General features: G+C 55.9%; 2 protein-coding genes across 2 annotated transcripts; both read right to left on the minus strand.

The window, feature by feature from the left end:
- Positions 1-1,627: 1,627 nt before the first annotated feature.
- TMEM238L (transmembrane protein 238 like) lies at positions 1,628-1,867 on the minus strand. The gene has a single exon (XM_042914852.1). The coding sequence runs from the start codon at positions 1,865-1,867 to the stop codon at positions 1,628-1,630; it is 240 nt and encodes a 79-aa protein (XP_042770786.1).
- A 15,658-nt stretch (positions 1,868-17,525) lies between these two features.
- PIRT (phosphoinositide interacting regulator of transient receptor potential channels) lies at positions 17,526-17,933 on the minus strand. The gene has a single exon (XM_042914850.1). It carries the CDS (start codon positions 17,931-17,933, stop codon positions 17,526-17,528), a length of 408 nt encoding a protein of 135 aa, XP_042770784.1.
- Positions 17,934-19,102: the final 1,169 nt, after the last annotated feature.

The following is a 19,102-nucleotide window of genomic DNA, read 5'->3' on the forward strand; positions in this document are numbered from 1 at the left end:
CTCGAGGGTAGAGACCTTGTGTATCTTACCCTTCAGGGCATCCCCAGTGCCTTGCACGGGGCCCGGCGTGTCTTTGGGAATGAGCAAACACATTAGGGGTTCCTTCTTGCTTCGAAGTTCCATGATGCAAAGTGTAAACTAACCCCTTCACTGCCAGTTTGAGGTACCCCAGCTCCTCTCAGTACCCCCAGCTCTCAGTTGGGAGCCTGGATCAGTTTGCTTACCCTCTCCTATGCGTTTAGTAAGGGCATAGGACATTTGTAAAAACCACATTGCGTGCAAAAAGCCTTCTTCTGCCTTACCTCTTTTTGGCCATTGCAACCACAAGGGCAGGTCATGGTGTCCTCATTTTACAGATGAGGCTACTACCCATTGCAGCCTGTCCACTGTCACCCAGTGATTGAGCGGTGGCACTCAGAGCAGGACCCAGGCACTCGGACTTCCCATCTCTTTTCCTTCCTTTCATCTGCCAGGACCAGGTTTAGGCTACCCTCCCCAAAACCTCTTCAAACGGCTGCTCTGGTCTCTTGGTTCCAAAGGTCAGATGGAATCCCCCAGAAGAGGCAGGATTATCATTTCCTCCTTCCAACCCAGCAATGACCTTTATCCTTACACCCAGTGCTAAAAGGGAGTGCCCGGCTGTGCCAGTTTCCTGGCCACCGGGGGCGGGGAGATGATGATTGTTATCCCAACCAGGGCTCCCCTTCCAGTCCCCTGGGGGAGAGCTGCCCGTAATTCAGGGTCACGGGGGCCAGACCGGCTCTATCCTTGGTGCTTCACGTCCCTGTGAAACATCTTTAACGATGATCTGCCTCCTTGGTCACATGCGGTCAACCAAGCAGCTGGCCCAGCTGGAAAGTGCAGCTCGGTGGGTGAAATGGTCCGCCATGGTCTCCTGAGCACTGAGGCTCCCAGGCCAGCCGTGGCCGGGTGGGGGTGGGAGTGAAGGGTGGGGGTGGCCGCATGGGAGTGTGTCGGGGGGGGGTGCTGCTGAGAGAGGAGGCAGGTGCCCCGAGGGAGGATGTGGAGGCAGGTCCTCCCCACTGTGGTGTGTGTCCCACCTGCAGGTACAGGCAGGAAGGGAGGGAGAAGGGCCATTCTGGGTGGTTCTCCGCCACCGCTCCATCCGTGCTAGGACACACACGGCCACTGGAGAGCTTTCCATTCTCTCCCAGTGCTAATCCCCCTCCCCACCCTGCAGCCGGCTGGTCTTCCAACAGAGAATCAAGATGGGCTCTCCTCTCCAAAGTTCTGAGCTGACAGAATAACTTCCTGTTCTGCATGGCGGGACCACTCTTGGCGTCTCAGAAATGGAGGGGGCCGTGGAGACCCTCTTTGTGGTCTCCATAAGGACAACGGGCCCCGGAGGGGGAGAGGACAGCCTCTGACCACCATAGGTGCCCACCCAGGTGGGCAGAGCCCCCAGCCGGGGTGCAGGCTTCCAGTTCCTTCTCAGCCTCTCCAGCCACCCCGCCAGGCGGGTCTCGTGTGCACTCACCTGCTCCCCCGTGGGGCGTTCTGGGTGGGAGTGGAAACACGCCCCTACCCCTCCGGCCGCGCAGCAGCCCCAGGTTCACGGCCAGCTGCCTGTGGAGCCTGCGTCCCTCCTCCTGTGCCCACGGCCAAACTACAAGTCCAGCTTCTCAAGAGGTACCTCGATGTTGAGGGAATACCAGGTGATCCAGAAGAGCAGGCTGAACACCAGGATCAGGGCCCCCGTGTAGACCAAGAAGTCCCAGTAATCGAGGGAGGCGAAGACGCCCAGCAGCAGAAGGACCAGGCCCACGGCGTCGAGCAGCAGGGCCAGCGCCAGGAAGAGCACACAGCGCCCCAGGTTGCATTTTCCCCAGCGCCTCCCCAGGAGCATTGCCCTGCAGCAGCGGGAGAAACCCGGCTGCACCCCTGGGGCTGATTTGCATGGGAGGGTGGCGGTTCTGCCTCCTGCCGCCCGCACCGGCCGGCCGCTGGGTGTGAGCGAACGAGGGAGACGTCAGGCTGTCTGGAGCCACAAGGAAGTACACGCGGAGCCAGCTTTATGAGCACGGCAGCCAGTGGGGCAGGCTATTCCTTAACTGCTTCGTGACTCAGGAGCGGTCTGGACCAAAACACACTGACATCAGTGCTAATGGGACTGGTCAGCGCTGGGTTACGTGGCCGGGGAGGGGTCAGGTGCCCCGGGAGGGATTGTCGGTGTCCGAGAGGGGGGCTGTCCCGTGCCTCGTCCCGTGCCTCTCGAGTTCTTGGCAAGTCCTGGCAGGCTTCTGAGCCCTGTGCTGGTGGTGGGGTTTCGTTCCCCTCACCCGTCCGCCCTCCTCTTCCTGGTGCAGAGGGAGGTTTTAAGTAAAAGACGTGGAAGAGACTCTGTTGACATACATAGAGTTTGAAATGGTGCGGTAAGAATCCGTCAGTTCTAGGGACCAAATAGGGACCCAGAGAAGGTGGATGTGCCTCGTGGATGGTCTCCATTCTGAAGACCTGGGGACCTGGGAGGACAGACGGATGGGGCAGAGTGGGCGGGGCAGGGGGACCTCTGGCCTCTGGCTGTGGTCCATCGGGCGTGAACCAAAAGGCGACAGAAGTCGAGAAATATCTGTCTGGTTCTCTGCGTCTTTTCCAGACTGACTGACTCGACGTTTGCCTTATGTCCCACAGACACTGCTCGCTCACATCCCCGAGGGGTTATGTTGCCATGTCACTGGCTGCTCACAGGGTGTGCAGCCTCCCCTCTGTCCCTGGTTCACTGCGGGGCCTTGGCCTACACACCAGACATCTCTGGGACTCGGTTTCCCCCAGGCATACTGGAAGAAATAATTTCCACTCTTTCTCCTGCCTTCTCTGGTCGAGGAGAATGAATAGACAGCTCTGACTTTGTTCCCTAGTGTGAAATAGGCCAGGAGGAGTGAGAAACTTCCAGAAAAAAGGTCCTGGGCAGGGGGAGGAGAATTAACGTGTTACAGATTTTAGGATCCAAAGCTCCAGGAGACTTGACTCAGGCCAAGTAGCTGATCTGGAGCATCTCCAAGTGAGAAGTAGCTGAGGCTACTCCCCCCCCCGGTGTCTGTCTCCTTTTCTGGATATATGCTCAGAGGCAGTTAGGTATCCACACAGGAGCACCTCCAGTGCTGGAGAGGCTGACAGCCCTCCCATCTGCTGCCTCCAGCTCCAACCGGGAGAGTGTCTCGGGAAGAACGGTGGGCGGATGGCAATGCCCTGTGGGGGGCAGGCCAAGAGTCTGTGCCGTAGAACCCCGGGTGCATGTGTGCAGGTCTGGCTGTCCGCAGGCTCCCGGGTGCCTTTGCAGAGGAGTCCCGTGAGCCTGCGAACGATTTTACCATGAAGACTTTTATGTGTAAAAGAGAGTCTCTTGAGTCCCGGGCCATCAGGTGGTTGGTCACTGTAATCCTGTCTGACTTCGGGTGACAGGTCAGAGAGAAGCGGGTGACCACTCTGCCACTCAGCCCCAGCTCAGCACCCCAGGTCTTCTCACCATGTTTATTTCTACTGTTTTCGCACGCCTGCACACACACACACACACGCCCGCACACACACACACACACTTCCAGTGGAACAGATTCTGACACATTCCCCAGCAAAAGGAACAAAATCGAATCAAAACCACTCGCAATTTCGTGTCCAGAGCTAACCAGCACACGTCACTTAGCATTTATCCTCCAGAACCGTAAACACCCCTCTTCCGTCTTAGGGAAAGGGGCCGCGTTGTGCACCCTGTCCTGCGGCCAACACATGGCCGTTCTTCCACGGGACTAAACGGGGGGCGGGGGGCCCGAGGGACCACCCAGGTGGTGAGAGCCCTGGGCACCGCCCACCTCCGCGTCTCTGCTCCGCCCATGTGCCAGGCCCTCTAGATGTTTACACAGCTGGGACAGACAGGGATGGCTGGTGGAAAGCCAGGTGACAAGGGAGCCCTCTGAGTGGGGCCGCTCAAAGAGGAGATGGGACTAGCAGGGGGAAGGAGGGCGTGGCTGGCCCTGGGGACACTGAGAGTGCCAGGCACAGCCCAGAGCAGGGGCGGGTCACCAGCAGGAACGTTCACTTGACTTGATTGACATAGCCCTGTCTGCGGTGCTCGCTTTTAACAGAGCTTCCCGGCCCTGTTCCCTCATCAGGTGTAGTGGCCACTGTAGGAAATAGCTGTGTGAGGTCCCTGGGTGGCCCAGAACGCCAACGTGGGGGCTTCAACCACAGAAACTTCTAGAGGAGGGAAGTCTGAGCTCTGGGCGTCAGCAGGGTGGGTTCCCTCTAAGGGCTGTGAGGGAGAACCTGTTCCCTGCCCCTCTCCTTGCTTCTGGGGGTTTCCTGGCAGCGTTGGGCTTTCCTTGACTTACAGGTGCATCACCGTCCTATGCGAGCATCATTCTCTTTGTGTGCCTGTCTCTGTGTCCAAATTTCCCCTTTTTATAAGGATACCAGTTATGTTGGATGAGGGGTCTACTCTACTGTCGTTTGACCCCATCTTTTTTTTCTTTTTAAGTTTATTTATTTTGAGAGAGAGGCAGAGAGACATGGAGAGAGAATCCCCAGCAGGCTCCGCACTGTCAGCGCGAAGTCTGACGCGGGGCTCGATCCCGCGAACCGTGAGATCATGACCCGAGCCAAAGTCGGACGCGTAACCGACGGAGCCCCCCCAGGCGCCTCTGAGACTGATACACACAGCGTGAAGAGTTAGGAGACAACGCAAGGAGACAAACGGACATCTGTGTGCCTTCCGAAGCACGAGCACAGTGTGTGGGGCACATCCACGGGCCCCGCTCCTGGCCTGCGGCTTCTAGATTTGGTCCCTGATGCCCCCTCGGCCCCCTCTCTTCTGAGACTTCTCGGGCTGCAGGGTCTGTCGCTGCCTCTGTGGCTCAGAGAGGTTCGTCCTCTCCGAGGACAGATCTGCCTCCTCTTGGCAACTGACACCTTGTCACTCCCGTGGAAAGTCATCACGATCTGTCCTCTCCCTGTGATGTCACCAGGATGACAGCGCTTGCGTGACCTGGATGCTCAAGGGCAGGCTGAGAACCGAGGGACCAGGGACAGGCCAGCCTGGCAGGCTCAGCTGACACAGAGTCAGTTCCCGGGGCATGACAATCTGAATGACCGAGGCGCAGTCACCACCCGAGTGTCAGGGCTCAGATGTTGGGCGGGCATAGCCACGCCAGCCTGTGCCACTCACGAGCTGTGTGACCTGGGCAAGTCACGTGCCCTCTCTGTGCCTCAATCTCCTCATTGTAAAATGATCCCTTGTCCCACAGGGTTACTGGAAAGATTACGTGAGTTCACAGGTGTAAAGTGTGCTTAGAACCTGCACATGGTGACGTTGACAAGTGTTACCATTGTGGTTGTCAGGACATCTTTGCCTTCCTTCTGCCACGATGGCGCTTCTGTAGGGAAAACCCCAGGTTGGAATTGACCCACACTGACTGTCCTGCCCTAGCATTTCTCCCCTCGATCGAGCTTGGCTTCCCCTGTTCTCCTGACTCTCCTGATACCCAGTGGGTCCAGTTAGGACACCCTGAGCCCTCTCTCCATCCTTACGGCCACAGATGCGACCTTGATGGGGACCCCTTATTCTCATGAAATGCTCTTCTGGTCCCCAGTCTCTTTATCTGCCCCATTCTCACATCTGTCCACATTGCCCACTGGCCTAATCCGGCATTTCTCAAGCCCTTGGCATCCACGTGCTACGCCCAGGATTTGGCCACAGCTGCGGTCTGCTTCTGTCATTTGTTATAGAAAATCATATTAATGTGTTAATGTGTCATTACAAGGATTTGTTAATTTTACTGTATCTTGTTAATGATTTTCTTAAAATGGTTCTTTTTTTTTTTTAACTTCAATGAATTATTGTCACCATCAGTGGAAAACTTACTTGGAATAGACAGCAAGTATTTTAGAATATACACACTGAAAACAAAACACTGTAATTAAACTAGACCAGAGGTCCTCAAACTTTTTCTGTAATGGGCCAGATTATTAAACATTTTAGACTTTGTGGGCCGTAAGGTCTCTCTGTTAGAGCCACTCAGTTCTGCCATAGTAGCAGAAGAGCCATGGACAATATACGAATGAATGGTGTGGCTGTGTTCCGATAAAACTTTATTTATAAAACCAGGCGGTGGGCCAGACTCATCAACTCCTGAACTAGCCACTGTTGCAAGCTGAAGGTGCTGAACCCAAGGCCTATACTTTCTTTGTCAAATAAAGGCCTGAAGTTCACATATTTCAGAGGGGATATTTGCGCCGTGTCACTGAGAGGTTTTGTCCTTGGAAATCCTATAAAGGACCGGATGAGAATTAAAATGGCTATGCCTTTTGAAGTGAACCTGTGTGCCAGCTAAATGTGTTTCATGTGCCCCTGGGGGTATGGGGCTAGAATTTGGAAAAGCATTGACACTGATCAGTCAGTCACCAATCAGTCTTTACAGGCTCTTGCTTTTTCTCAGGGTCAGCATTTTCAGAAATACGTTCGTGCTTACCTGAGGAGTGTCTGACAATTTTCACAGCTCTTCATTCTTCCTCTGTTAAGGATGCTTGAGAGACTTCCCCGGAGTGAACATCCTGGCCTTCCAGAATCCATCTGGCTGCTACCCACAGGCTCAGCAAACATTCCAGCTCTCTGCCCTGGTCTTCCTGTCTTCTTCCCCACCGTCCTGATCTAAGCCCTCATCATTCCCATCCAGACCTCTAAATGCAAATATCCCCCCTCCCTCTCTTTCTGCCCCCAGTCCCCAGGCCGGCTCTCTCCCCAACACCCTGGAGAATCAAGTTTGTTTCTTTCTCATTCCCATTTAATCTTTATAGTTTATTCTCAAGCGTTTAATTATAGCAAAATATGCACAACCCCAATTTAGCATTTCAACTGTTTTTTAACTGTGCGGCTCAGCGGCTTTAGGTACGTTTGCGCTGCTGTGCGTCTCCAGAACGTTTTCATCTCTCCAAATGAAACTGTGTCCCCAGGGAACACGGACTTCCCATCCCTCTTTTCCACCAGCACCCCCCCCCCCGGCCCCCACCCTTCTACTTTCTGACTCTAAAAATTTGATTCCTCTGTTAGGAGTGGAATCACGCAGTATTTGTCCGCTTGTAACTGGCTTATTTGGCTCAGCATGAGGTCCTCAGGTTTCATCCCCATCAGAGCGTGTGTCAGAACTTCCTTCCTTTTAAAGACTGAGTAATAGGTGTACATACACCTCATTTTGTGGATCCATCCACCTGTCACTGGATGCCTGAGATGCTTCCACTTTGTGCCTATTGTGAATAATCCTGCCGTGAACATGAGTGCACAGATACCCGTACAATGAATCCCTGATTTCAGTTCTTTGGGGTGCGTGCCTACCTAAAAGTGAAATTGCTGGATTAATTCGATAGCTCTATGTTGAGTTTTTTTAAGGACCCGCCATACCGTTCTCCGCCATGGCTGCACCATTTTCCATTCTCGCCAGCGGTGCGGAAGGGCTCCGGTCTCCACATTCTCTCCAACACTTGTTGTCTTCTGTTTTGCTTATGTTTGTCATTGTTGTTTTGATAATAGCCATCCTAATGGGTGAGAAGTCGATTCCTATTTGACTTGATAGTTGCTTTTATAATAGTACCTGGTACACTTGCGGAGGTCGTTTGTCTAGTTCTCCATGGTCCTCATTCACAGGCTGGACACCTTTCCTGGCCAGGGAGCAGCTCGCCTCCTTGTAACTAACACCCAGTGTTTATTGAATGGTCCCTTTCATAACTCCCAGGACTCTCTGCTCTTGGGAAAGCTGAGTGTCTCACCAGAGTTGCTACAGCTCCTCCTGGATCCTGTGTATCTTTCGTCCCCCACCTCCCCATTTCTAAGCAGGCAGTGCTCCTGCAGCCCCCCTCCCAGAGTAAAGCGTCTCCACGGGAATACCTTGAAGCCTTATCAGGCAGGGAAAATGGTCTACTGCACTCCTACTTGGTTGCTGCCCACACCCGTTTAGTTTTGTTGTCTATTTCTGCCGGCACTCAGCTCTGAGTTAACTGCTGGGCACGTAGTCAGAGATGTCAGAGCTGTGGATCCTCAGACATCGCCACCAGGGTATCTGCTGGGTTTGGTGCCAGAATCCATTTTTCTGTTTAGCGTTTTTCTTGCCGTGACTTGTCTGCCCTGGGAACAATGAGCTGCAAAGCCTGTTTGCAGGGCTCCAGGGTTAAGCCGTACGGGGCTCGGTTGTCTGTGACCCCCTTCCTCTCCCAGCCAGGTCCCGAACCAAGCTCCAGGGACTCTGCTTGGGTGAGCCCCAGGGCCAGAGCCTCAGGCCTGCCCATCCACTCATGGCCTCCGCTGGGAATCGGGCTCAGCTCTCTTGAGCTGCCGATGCATCTTTAGGTGCAAAATCAGCGCTAAGTGAGCAAGAGGAAATAAAGGGCCATGTTAACGTCTTCCTCCCAAGAGCATCGGGGACCCGTTGGAGCGTCCTGAGGAGAAGGTGAAGGGATCCATATTTTTAAAAGAGGGTTCCCGCTACCGTGGGGAGAGCAGTACGGAGGGGGCCAAGAATGGGCACCTGGCAAGCAGCGAGCAGGGAAGAGGTGGGGTTGGTGACAGGAGGAATGAAAAGAAGTGGATATGAGAGATAACCGGGAGGTGAAATCAACAGGACGTGACGACAGATTCAATGCGGGGATGCAGGAAAGCGAGGGGGCCACTGCTGAATACCAACCAGGTTTCTGTGTTGTACGGCTGGATGCCAGAGGTGCCTCCGGAGATGAGCTACACCGGAAGAGGGGCTGGGGTGGCTGAGAAGCCATGATACGCTGGCTGGGGGCTCGAGCTCTGGGCTACGCACATGGGCTTGTGGGTCCGCAGCAAATTGGTGGTGGGGAGGAGATTGCTCGTCTCCTTGAGGTCTCGCACAGTTCGAGAAGACGCGGGCCGGGTCTCAACGATCTCCCCCATTTAACGGCTGGGTGGAGTAGAACGAGCCAGCTAAGGAGACAGGAAAAGAATGCCTAGAGAGATGGGAAGAAACCACGGGCTGGTTCTAACTTGAATCCAAAGGAAGAAGACGTTTCAAAGAGAACAGAGTGGCCAGTTGTGTTGAATGCCTTTGAAAGATCAAGTCGGCTCACATACCTTCCCAGGGCTCAATCAGCAGGGGGGATCCTCATCCCTCCCCCTCCAGATGGCCTCATCTTCCCCTCCCTTGTGCCACACACCTGCTGGTTGTCCTCCTGAGCAGTCGGCAGCTGGGGCTGCAGGCAGGTGGGCTGGGGGGGGGGGGGGGGTTGAGCAAGTGCTTTGACCCTTCTGAGCCCAGCCAGAGGAAATCGGCACGCGAATTTTTTTTTTTTTTTTTTTTTTTTTACCTGTAGGATGAATGCGAGCTGGGAGACAGATAATGGAGAGTCTACAGGAAGAAGCAAAATGCCCAGGACCCTGAAGAGCCTAGCTTTCAGGGACCTGAGGTGCCAGCCTGGAGGGGAGGGTCTCTGGAGAGCTGGGGGAAATCCAGCAGGCGGGCTAATGCGCTAACTCGGACGATTTGAAAACAAAACAAAGAGCATTCCTCTACAGTGGGATATTGAAAATGCCACTGAGATTTCAGAATTTCAGCTATAGTGGCCAAAGAATGTTTCTTTAAGGATTTAGAAAAGCTCAGTAGTATATTAATTAATAAAAACAATAAATTATTAAGTAATTAATAAAAATTAATGAGTGAGTTGGGTTAATTAATAAAAATTAATGAGTGAGTGGTAAGAACACTTAACACGAGGCCTGCCCTCTGAACAAATGTTTACACGCACAACACAGAAGGAGGGAAGGGCGGGGAACAGAAGGAGACCGGCGTCTCTGCTCAGACCCATCTGTGGTGGTGTCTACAGAGCAGGCTGCTCCCCACACAGCCAGGGGTTGGTCCTCAGCTTCCCTGGGCATCCATGCCAGGTCCTGGGCAGGAGGCCCAGGGCTCAGGACACTTGGCCTCCGTGGCCTTGCACTGGGTTCTTTGGGACCTGCTCTCTTGAACCCACGAAGAATTGTGGAATATCTCTTCCCAGGCCCTAAGAGCATTGTCCTCACCAAGCCAACGGCTGCTTTTACTTGCTGGAGAAGGAACGGGGGTAGGATGGGAGTGGGGGCTGAAACACACTTCTCCGTGGGTCCCTTGTCCCTCTGTGCATGATGTCTTGTAACCTGGGGCGCGTCTGAATTTCAGCTTCTTCACCTGTAAAATGGGAGCAGTAATATTTACCTGCGTTACTCCTACGCAGAGCCGTTGTAAGGACTGTCACTACCCTTACACTTAACAAGCACAGAGTTCTCACTACGGAGAGGACTCACTTACACATAAAGCACGGAGAATCGGCAAGGCCTGTGACCCCAGGATACTTTAAGGAGGACTTCCTGGAAAAGGCAGCGTTTGAGCTAGGAGTCAGCTAGATGGAAAAGGGGATCAGAATGCTGTAGGCCAAGGAAGGAGCACATGGAAACATGCAGTGGCGTGACGTCGTGGGAGATACTCAGCTGTGGGTCTGGGGTACAGGGCGAGTGGCCGGGAAGTAGGTAGGCTGGGGGAGGAGCGTGACTCCGCGGGAAGGACTCAGCTAAGTGAGGGAGTGTGAGTCCCATCTTGTTATAGGACGAGAGCAGGTTCAGGAGCACGAGTGGTGACGTGATGAGAAGCACCTTCTAGAAAGACAGCTGGTTGGAATGTGGGGAGTGGATTGGAGCAGGACGAGCCTGAGGGCGGAGAGGCTGATGGGGACACCGGTGACCTAACCCAGGGGCACTGGGACTTGAGAGAAGGGGAAGGGAAGGACCTCTAGGTACTTGGGAGACAGACTGCGTGTGGGGCGTGTGGGAGAGGGAGGCCAGCCCAGATTCGGGATTGGCGGGTGAGGTTGCCCTCCCCTGACACACAAGTGGATCTGGACGAAGCGATGTGGGGACGCACAGTGACTTCTTCCAACACCGGTCAGTGTGCGTTGAGGGCTGTCCGGGTTGGGAGTGCTGTCTGGAGCTCAGCACAGGTGTCCACAGCAGCGGCCGACTCGGGTGACATTGACTGAAGCTGGGGGGGGGGGGGGGTACAGGCAGAAGGGAGGCTGGGGGTGACGGCAGAGGGAGGGAGACCAGCACAGAGGGATGGAGGGCTGAGTGGGTACGAGGAGGAGGAGGAGGAGGGTCCCGGACGGGCGTGTGTGGCCAGGGAGCCGCCAGAGCAGCAGAAGGACCAGCAGGACAGGCACCACCCAACAAGGCTGCAGGCCGACAGCATGGGGCCCCCTCCCCACAAGTTCCCCTTCCTGTGGGGGTTGGTGTGGGAGTTACACCCGGGTGAGGGTGGGGAGGAGAGCGGGGAGGGGAGGAGGAGGAGAGATGGTTTCTCCAACACCCACACGGCTTCCTTCCTCGGCCCCCCTTTCCCACGTCCTCTTCTGGAATGTTCTGCCCCCAGCCTTGCCTCGGTGGCCTCCTTCTCGTCAGGCCTCAACACAAAGCTCCCCTCCCTGCCTCCGTGGCCCGCATCAGTCTCTGACACCGGCTTGTCCGTTTGACAATGGCCTTGTTCACGGCCTGTGTGCCTCTGGGAGGGAGTGGGGGTGGGGGGGAAGCTCTGTTTGGTCCACCCCCCACCCTCGACTCCCAGTGCAGCGTTCCCAAGGTGCTCAATAGCGTCGTGTCGAAAGGATGAAGGGAACAATGTCGTCTTTCAGGGACCACGTGTGAAAGGGCCTGGTGAGCCATCCCAGGCCCTTCCCAGGCCGGCGTCCACGCCATCAGGCAAGCTCCTTCTGCGGCGGCCACGCCCCTCTCCCCCGCCCCCAGCCTTCCCGCCTCCCTCCCCCATCCTGTTGTTGGGATGAACCTGAACAGGGTTGTCCTGGCCTTGACTGTGGCTCTCTCACACCCACGCTGGGCGCCGCTCATTAGTCGGGTCGCCCTGCGCCAGCCCGAAAGTGAACACACCCTCTCCCCAGGCCCATCAATCACTGCCGGCTCCTTTCACGGAGCCTTTCTTCCCTCTCCCAGTGAATGGGCATCAGCGGAGTGTTCGGCGGATGTGCTCAGAATTATTTGCTTGGGGTTCCTTCCCTGAGTTTTATGAGGCTCTGCCCTGGATTCTTTTTTTTTTTTTTTTTTTAATTTTTTTTCATGTTTACTTTTGAAACAGAGAGGGAGACAGAGCATGAGCAGGGGAGGGTCAGAGAGAGAGGGAGACACAGAATCTGAAGCAGGCTCCAGGCTCTGAGCTGTCGGCACAGAGCCTGACACCGTGCTTGAACCCATGAACCATGAGAGAGCACTAGTGGGAGAGGGGCAGAGGAAGAGGGAGAGAGAGAGAATCCCAAGCAGGCTCCACACTTAGCACAGATTGAAATACTGGGCTAACGGCCACTCCCAAGGCACAGGTCCAGAGGTTGTGTCTGAGAAGGGGGTCGGAGAAAGCAAGGGACTAAGGGCCAGGCGGCGAGTCAGACGACTGTCAGCATGGTTAGAATCCTATGTCCCTCCCCTTCCAGGCCTCCTTCCTGTGCGGCCCTGCAGGAAAATGGCCATTATTTGCACCCACGCTTCTTTATGGATGGAGGGTGAGACCAACGTGATTACCAGAGAGACTGTTGGCTGTCACTTTTGACGCTCATGCTGGAGAGCCCTGCTGGGCAGTGGGGGGTGGCCCTTGCTCAGCTTTCTCCTTGGTAGGAGACCTGATTGGGAGCGCCCCTCCTTCCCGCACCTACAGCACAGTCCCTCGGGTACAGCAACCCCCCCACTGGCGATCTGAGGGAGCAGACAGCACAGGGCCAGGGCCTGGCTCAGCTTCCATAGCCCCCAGAGCCATGCATAGCAGTCTGCATAGACAGAAGCCTCCTATGGGATGGGAAAGAACTGGCCATATCCTGTGGGTGCTAAGGGCACGGGCTCAGGGATCCGGGGTGGAGCAGGAAGCGGGACCTGGATGGGTGGCCACCGGTTTAGCAGGGACAAGGAGGGACCAGTCCCAAGGCTCACCAGGGAGTCCTCTCTAGTCTTTTTTTTTTTTTTTTTTATGTCTTTATTTTCTTTTGAGAGAGAGAGACAGAGGGTGAGCAGGGGAGGGGCAGAGAGAGGGAGACACAGAATCCAAAGCAGGCTCCAGGCTCTGAGCCATCAGCACAGAGCCCGATGCGGGGCTCGAACTCACAAACTGCGAGATCATGACCTGAGCCGAAGTCGGACGCTCAACCGACTGAGCCACTCAGGGGCCCCATGAAGTCCACTCTAGTCTTAAAGGAAGCAAGGAGGGTCTTTCTTTGGAGAAAGGGCGGACAAGCCCCCAGCTTCTCTCCCTGCAGAAAGCTGCGGAGCTCAGCCACTGTTCTTCCTGGAAAAGTGATACTGGCTCTTGACTTAGATCCTTGTTAGATCCTTCTCAGCACTCAGCAGAAGAGCCTGGCCTGGGAGGTACCAAGGCCACCCTGTTGTTATAGCATCACCTCGTGCCAGCAGCCGGAGACCCCCATCCCCACCCCCTGCATTTGTGCCTGGCTGGTAGTAGATGCTCAGAACGCTGGCTGCTTTCCTGGCTGGTGGCTCCGTCTGTCTGTCCTCCTGGTGCCTGGCCACTTCCCTGCTTGGCGTTCTGGGCCCCTGCTGGGTGTGTCCTCCCCTCCTGTCTCCCAACCCCAGCTGCACTCCTGCTTTCCCTGCCTCGCAGCCCAGAGCCCACCACAGAGACCCTGGGGTCTCTGGAGAGCTGAATGGGGGGCAAGGGGTGTAATGGGTGTGGCCTCAGGAACCAGGCCTTCTGGATTTGAATCCTGGCTTGCTGCTCCTAGCTTGGTGTCCCTGTGCCTCACTTATCTCATCTGTAAGATGGGGTTGATGATAAGAGTAGCAGCTGAGAACAGGGTCTTGGGAAGGATTGGGTCAGTTTCCGGCATGCAGTTAGCACCCAAGAAATGTCCTTTATTTTCCGCCTGGGTCCTTCCTCTGCTCTTCAGAGACCCCGCTCCAGAGTGTCCTTGCCCACTACACTTACCCGCTCCCCCTGCCCCTTCTCAGAGCCCTCCCCTGACGCACCCCACAGCCTGGAAACTTCACCAGGCATGTGTCTGGCCAGTCCCCTCATGCACACCTCATATCAGACACGTTCAGGGGTTGTGGGGTGTAGTTTTCCAGTCACCTCTGGAGATAGTGACAAAGTGATGGGCGTGGGGGGGGAGCAGGGACAGGCGGGGACGAGGTGTCGTGAGTCTGGCGATGCTGCAGGAACCGAGAGAGGAATCCATCACTGCGTGTTCATCCAGACCCAGAGCCGGCCTTTCTTCTCCCATTAAGGACAAGGCAGGCAGGACATCAAGGACACGGTGAATCTGGTGCGGGGGCCAAGTAGCAGAGGGCCAGGTTGTAAGACCCAGAGAAGCAGAAGAGGCTGGGCCAGGAGGGAGGAAGAAGGACTTAGGAGGCAGAGGGAGGCCACGTGCCCCCTTCCTGTGCTCGCTGTCCTGAGTTCACGGCGACGTCGACAGGCTGACCCCCAGGTCGCCGCCTGCCTCACCCTGGCCCCTCTGATTCATCCCGGAAGGTTCTTTTCCCATATCTCTTTTTGGTCTCAGTGCTGGGCTTGTGGGGAAAGAAAGAGTCAGGGGCGTTCGCTCTGTCTGTGACCTCAGCATCTCAGAGAGGGGCTATCAGCTCCTGGCGGGGGGGGGGGGGGGCGGCGAGGACCCGTGGGGACAGTCTTGGGACTCCGGGTGGGACAGAATGAAAACGCAGGGGACACCGAGAAAGAGCGCACGATTCAACATTACGTCAGTTCCTTTAAGGACTCAGATTAAAACAAAATCTCCCGAACAGAACAGCTGTGGGTGGAAGGGTACAGTCCGCAGAGCAGAGACACGTGGCTGCCGGTCTCGTCCTCCGATCCACGGGCACCGGAAGAGTCTCGGTGGAGATGCTTTCCCCCAGAAATGCGGCGCCTGGCCTGGGCCACATTCCAGACCAGGTGCACAGACGCCCCAGCATCCCATGCGGCGATGGCCTTTGGCAAAAGCCCCTCAGCGTGATGCTGGCATGTTCCCTGGTCCACGCCCATGTGCGGGGATCCCAGTGGTGATGAGTGATGCTCCGGGGATGTTTCCTCATTATTCTTGCTGAGATGCTAGCTTAAGGGGCAGGGCGCGTGGGCAAGCATTGCTGGAAACTTCCAGGTGAGTCCAGACCTTGGATACTTCCTGGAGTCATGGCTGCCCCCAGACTCCCAGCAAGACGTACACAACAGTAGCCTCCGCATGGGCCTCTCTGCCACAGCTGCGCCCAGACCACGAGCTTTGGGGCGGACGTAGGGAGACACAGGGAGTGTGGATTCCCAGTGAGCGAGCTGAGAGCCCGTCCTGTTTACTCTCACGTAAGAAAGCATCAGGGGAGGCGAGAGTGATAGTATAGGGCCGCTGCAGAATCTGCATTCATGCCAGAGAAAGGCGGGGAGATGGTCTGTAAGCCCTGTCACTCGAGGCACTAGAACGACAGTTAAGGACAAAGCACTTGCAATGCACCCCAGACGGGACTTGACCGCCTTATGCAGGGGACAGTTCAGCTAGAGGACCTGGCTACGCTGTCCGAATGAGACACATGGTCGTTTTGGGTGAAGCCCCAAAGGCCACAGGCCCCCCCAAGTTCTGGCTTCTCAGGTGGGTGAGGCAGGGGTGGCCCCCTGGGACGGGTACCTGCCTCCATGGAGTTTCCCATGATGCAGAAGGAACTAGGTGAGGTTCTGACTCTGCATCTGGAACTACCACAGAGGATGGAAATACTGGAGGCTTGTTGCGGGGGGGGGGGGGGGGTTGCCACGGTGACAGGGGAGCAGGGCCCAGAAACCCCAGAGAGGCTGCCCTCCCTTCACACCTCGTTATCTGTGCTCTCCACTGGACCTCTGGCCCGGCCCAGGGCAGCCTCCTGGTCTGTCACCTAAGAGCCTCTGCTCGCCCTAAGCCCCAGATTTAGGGAGCGCTTACCTCACGGTGCTCTCTGCTTGGCGGGCCCCCTGGAAACCCCCTTCCAGTCTGTGGCCTCATCGTGGCCCCTGGAGAGGCTGCACTAAGGCAGATGGGAAGCAGGTGGGAAGCAGGCCAAGAGGCAGGAAGTTGCCGTGCAGTTGCCTAATTTCGTTAATCTCCCTCCCCTCCCCCTTCCCCCACCTGGACTTTTGCCCCCCAAATTGCCTCCCCTCCACCCCCTGCCCCCTTTGCTAGCTCTTATCTTTCCTGTTGTCCTCCATTCCAATGGCACAGTCCCGCAATCCCTCCGTCCTCTCCCCTGTCTGGGTGAGATGCCCCCTCTGTGTTCCTGCACCTGCCAAGTTTCCCCCATAGCGCGCCCAGCACGGGTGTTGCGGCCGCACCTCGGCCTGGCCATATGTCTCGCTTTGGAACGAAGTTGTCTGGCCGGTTCCCATCCCAGGGCCTGGCCCCGGAGAAGGGCGCCCAGTAAATGTTAGCTCCTTCGGTGGCTATAGGCAGGGAGACCAGACATTGGGATTTTTCTAAAGCAAATCCTCTCTCTCTGGAAACCCACAGACCCTTCAGGTGCGGTGCATGGTCTTTGGTCCTTGATGGAGCTGAAGGACAGAACAATCTTACAGAATCCCTCTGCGGTCTCTGTCTTGCTGTTCTAGAATTGGGGGTGGGGCCGGGTAGACAGACAGGGGGAAAGGGGGAGTCAGGGCAACATGCACTTGTGCTTGGCCAATTGTCAAGTTCACAGGGGAGCTAGAAGGTCAAACTGTGGCACCCCCAGTCCAGCCCACACGGCCTCTGATGTAAAAACTCTATAACCCGGAGTTAAATTTCCTCAGCTGGCTGACTCCCAGCGCCTTTTCTGGGGTCGGGGGAGGGGGGACGCGCCTTCTTCCAAAGTGTTTCTCCCTGGCCACCCTTACTGTTCACTCTGCCGTGTTTTATACATGTGACTCGTCTCGTCTCTTGAAATGCCAATCAGTATCTTGCCCACAGAGAGAGCTGGGGCCGGTGAACACAGGGAGCCAGACCAGTCTTCTGGCTCTTCTGTGAGGGACCTCTACCAGTCAGTTCGGGTGCAAATGGGCGAATCCAGCTCAGGCACTCAGAGGGACCTCCACCGGTCAGTTTGGGTCCCAGAAGGGTGCAAATGGGCGAATCCAGCTCAGGCACTCAGATGCAGAAACAGGAGGCTCTCTTTGGGGCACGGCCTGGCCGGAGGAATTTCCCAACATGCATAGCGCTCTGCGGAGAGAGTTAGATGGCTGGTACCTGGATGCAGGAGCAGGGAGTGAGCCTTGAAAGGGGATGCCTGCGGCCAGCGTCTAAGGGAGGCAGGGCAGTTACAGAGAGCCTAAACAGAGAGCCTAAATGAGAATAGCCAGCAGCCCCCTCCAGCTGCACCCGGAGCCCTGAGCTCTTCCCCGCAGGGCCAGGAAGAGGCTTCGCTGGTCTGCTTTATGGCTAGCCCCACCCCCAAGAAGATGGGGATGTTGATGTCCTTGTCAGATCTCCTCCCGGTGGAGGGGGCGGGGCGACAGGGAGAACAGAGCTGTTGGCCGCCATCAGCGATTCAGGAAGAAGGACTTGAGGCTCTGGAAGAAAACGGACTTCTGCCTCTGCTTCTGTTTCTTTTTGATGATGGGCACCCACACCAGCCCGCACACCAGCATCATGAGTCCCAGCGACAGGAAGGCGGGCCCTATCATCTTAAGGACCTTAAGGCTGTTGTTGCCCAGGTGCAGGGTGTAGGCCAGGCAGGTGATGACCACGCCGAAGAGCAGGATGGCGCCCCCCACCGACATGATGACGATGGGTTTACGGTAGATTTCCCAGTTACTCCTGGGGGTGGCGGTCCAGACAGACTCACTTCTGGAGCTGATGCACAGGGAGCTGGCGGTCTGGCTGGGCAGCAGGTCCTTGGATTCCGGAGACTTCTCCTCGACCTCCAGGGCCCTGGGGAGAGCCTCCATTGTCACGGCTCCTCGGGACTGGGCACCCGGTACCCGCAACAGTTAGAAGCAGGGGTGAAGCCAAAGCGGTCCTCACACGCCCTTCCTGTTCTCAGCATCCGTCTGCAGCCTGGCTCTCAGCGGAGGGCGATGCCTGGCTTTGTGCTAAAGCCAAAAAGAAAGTCAGACGAGATCCACATAAATAAGAAACCACTCCCTGGCGTGCTTTTTGTCTTACTCTTTTTTTTCCCTTTTTTTTTTTTAAAGAATTTTTTAATGTTTATCGGTTTTTGAGAGAGAGAGAGAGACAAAGCACAAATGGTGGGTGGGGCAGAGAGAGGGAGACACAGAATCCGAAGCAGGCTCCAGGCTCTTAGCTGTCAGCACAGAGCCTGACGCGGGGCTCGAACCCACGAACTGCGAGATCGTGACCTGAGCCGAAGTCGGACGCTTAACCGACTGAGCCTCGCAGGCACCCCTCTCTTGCTCTTAAAACACCAGACTGTGTATGGACTGGAGAACAGCACAGCCCAGGATTTTATGTGCTTTTTCAGCACTGGACAGTCATGCCCCGGGCTCAGAGTGTGACCTTTTTGATATCTAAATGCCCCCTTTCCCCACCCTCCTCATGAGTGACATCAAATCAGATTCCTACCTTCCCATTCTTTAGCGGGTAAAGGAGTGGAGTCGATCCCACCACCTGTTTGGATTTCGCATCCAGAACCCGTGTGTGTACCTCTCGGTCACCAGAGCCCTCTCCTCCCCTGGCTGGTCACCTGTGCAGAGCAGTTCTGGAGCTTCCGAGAGGCACCACTTACCTGGAAAGCCAAAGCTGGCTAAAGCTAAAGCTGGAGGAAAGCCAGAGGTGTGCTAGCTCAGGGGCCTTGAACGCAGCATTAAAACCTTTCGTTCAAAAAAAAAAAAAAAAAAAAAAAAGCCTTTATCAAGTTCGAGTGCCAATGCCTATGTATTTGCAATAAGGCACTAAGATATGAATGGCTGGATTTAGATGCTTTTCCTGGTATTTTAGGTACTTTTTGTGTGTGGGAGGAAGGGGAGGCTGGGAGAACCGGGGGGCGGGGAGGGGAGGTCTTCACCGAGTCACCGTCACCGCCCGGATTCCTGTCCTTGACTTGCCTCCAGAGGGTCTGGTGCAGGGTTCGTGCCCTAGAGATGCGACATCCCCATCG

The sequence above is a fragment of the Panthera leo genome, chromosome E1 (genome assembly GCF_018350215.1).
Source record: "Panthera leo isolate Ple1 chromosome E1, P.leo_Ple1_pat1.1, whole genome shotgun sequence".
NCBI classification, from domain to species: Eukaryota; Metazoa; Chordata; class Mammalia; order Carnivora; family Felidae; genus Panthera; species Panthera leo.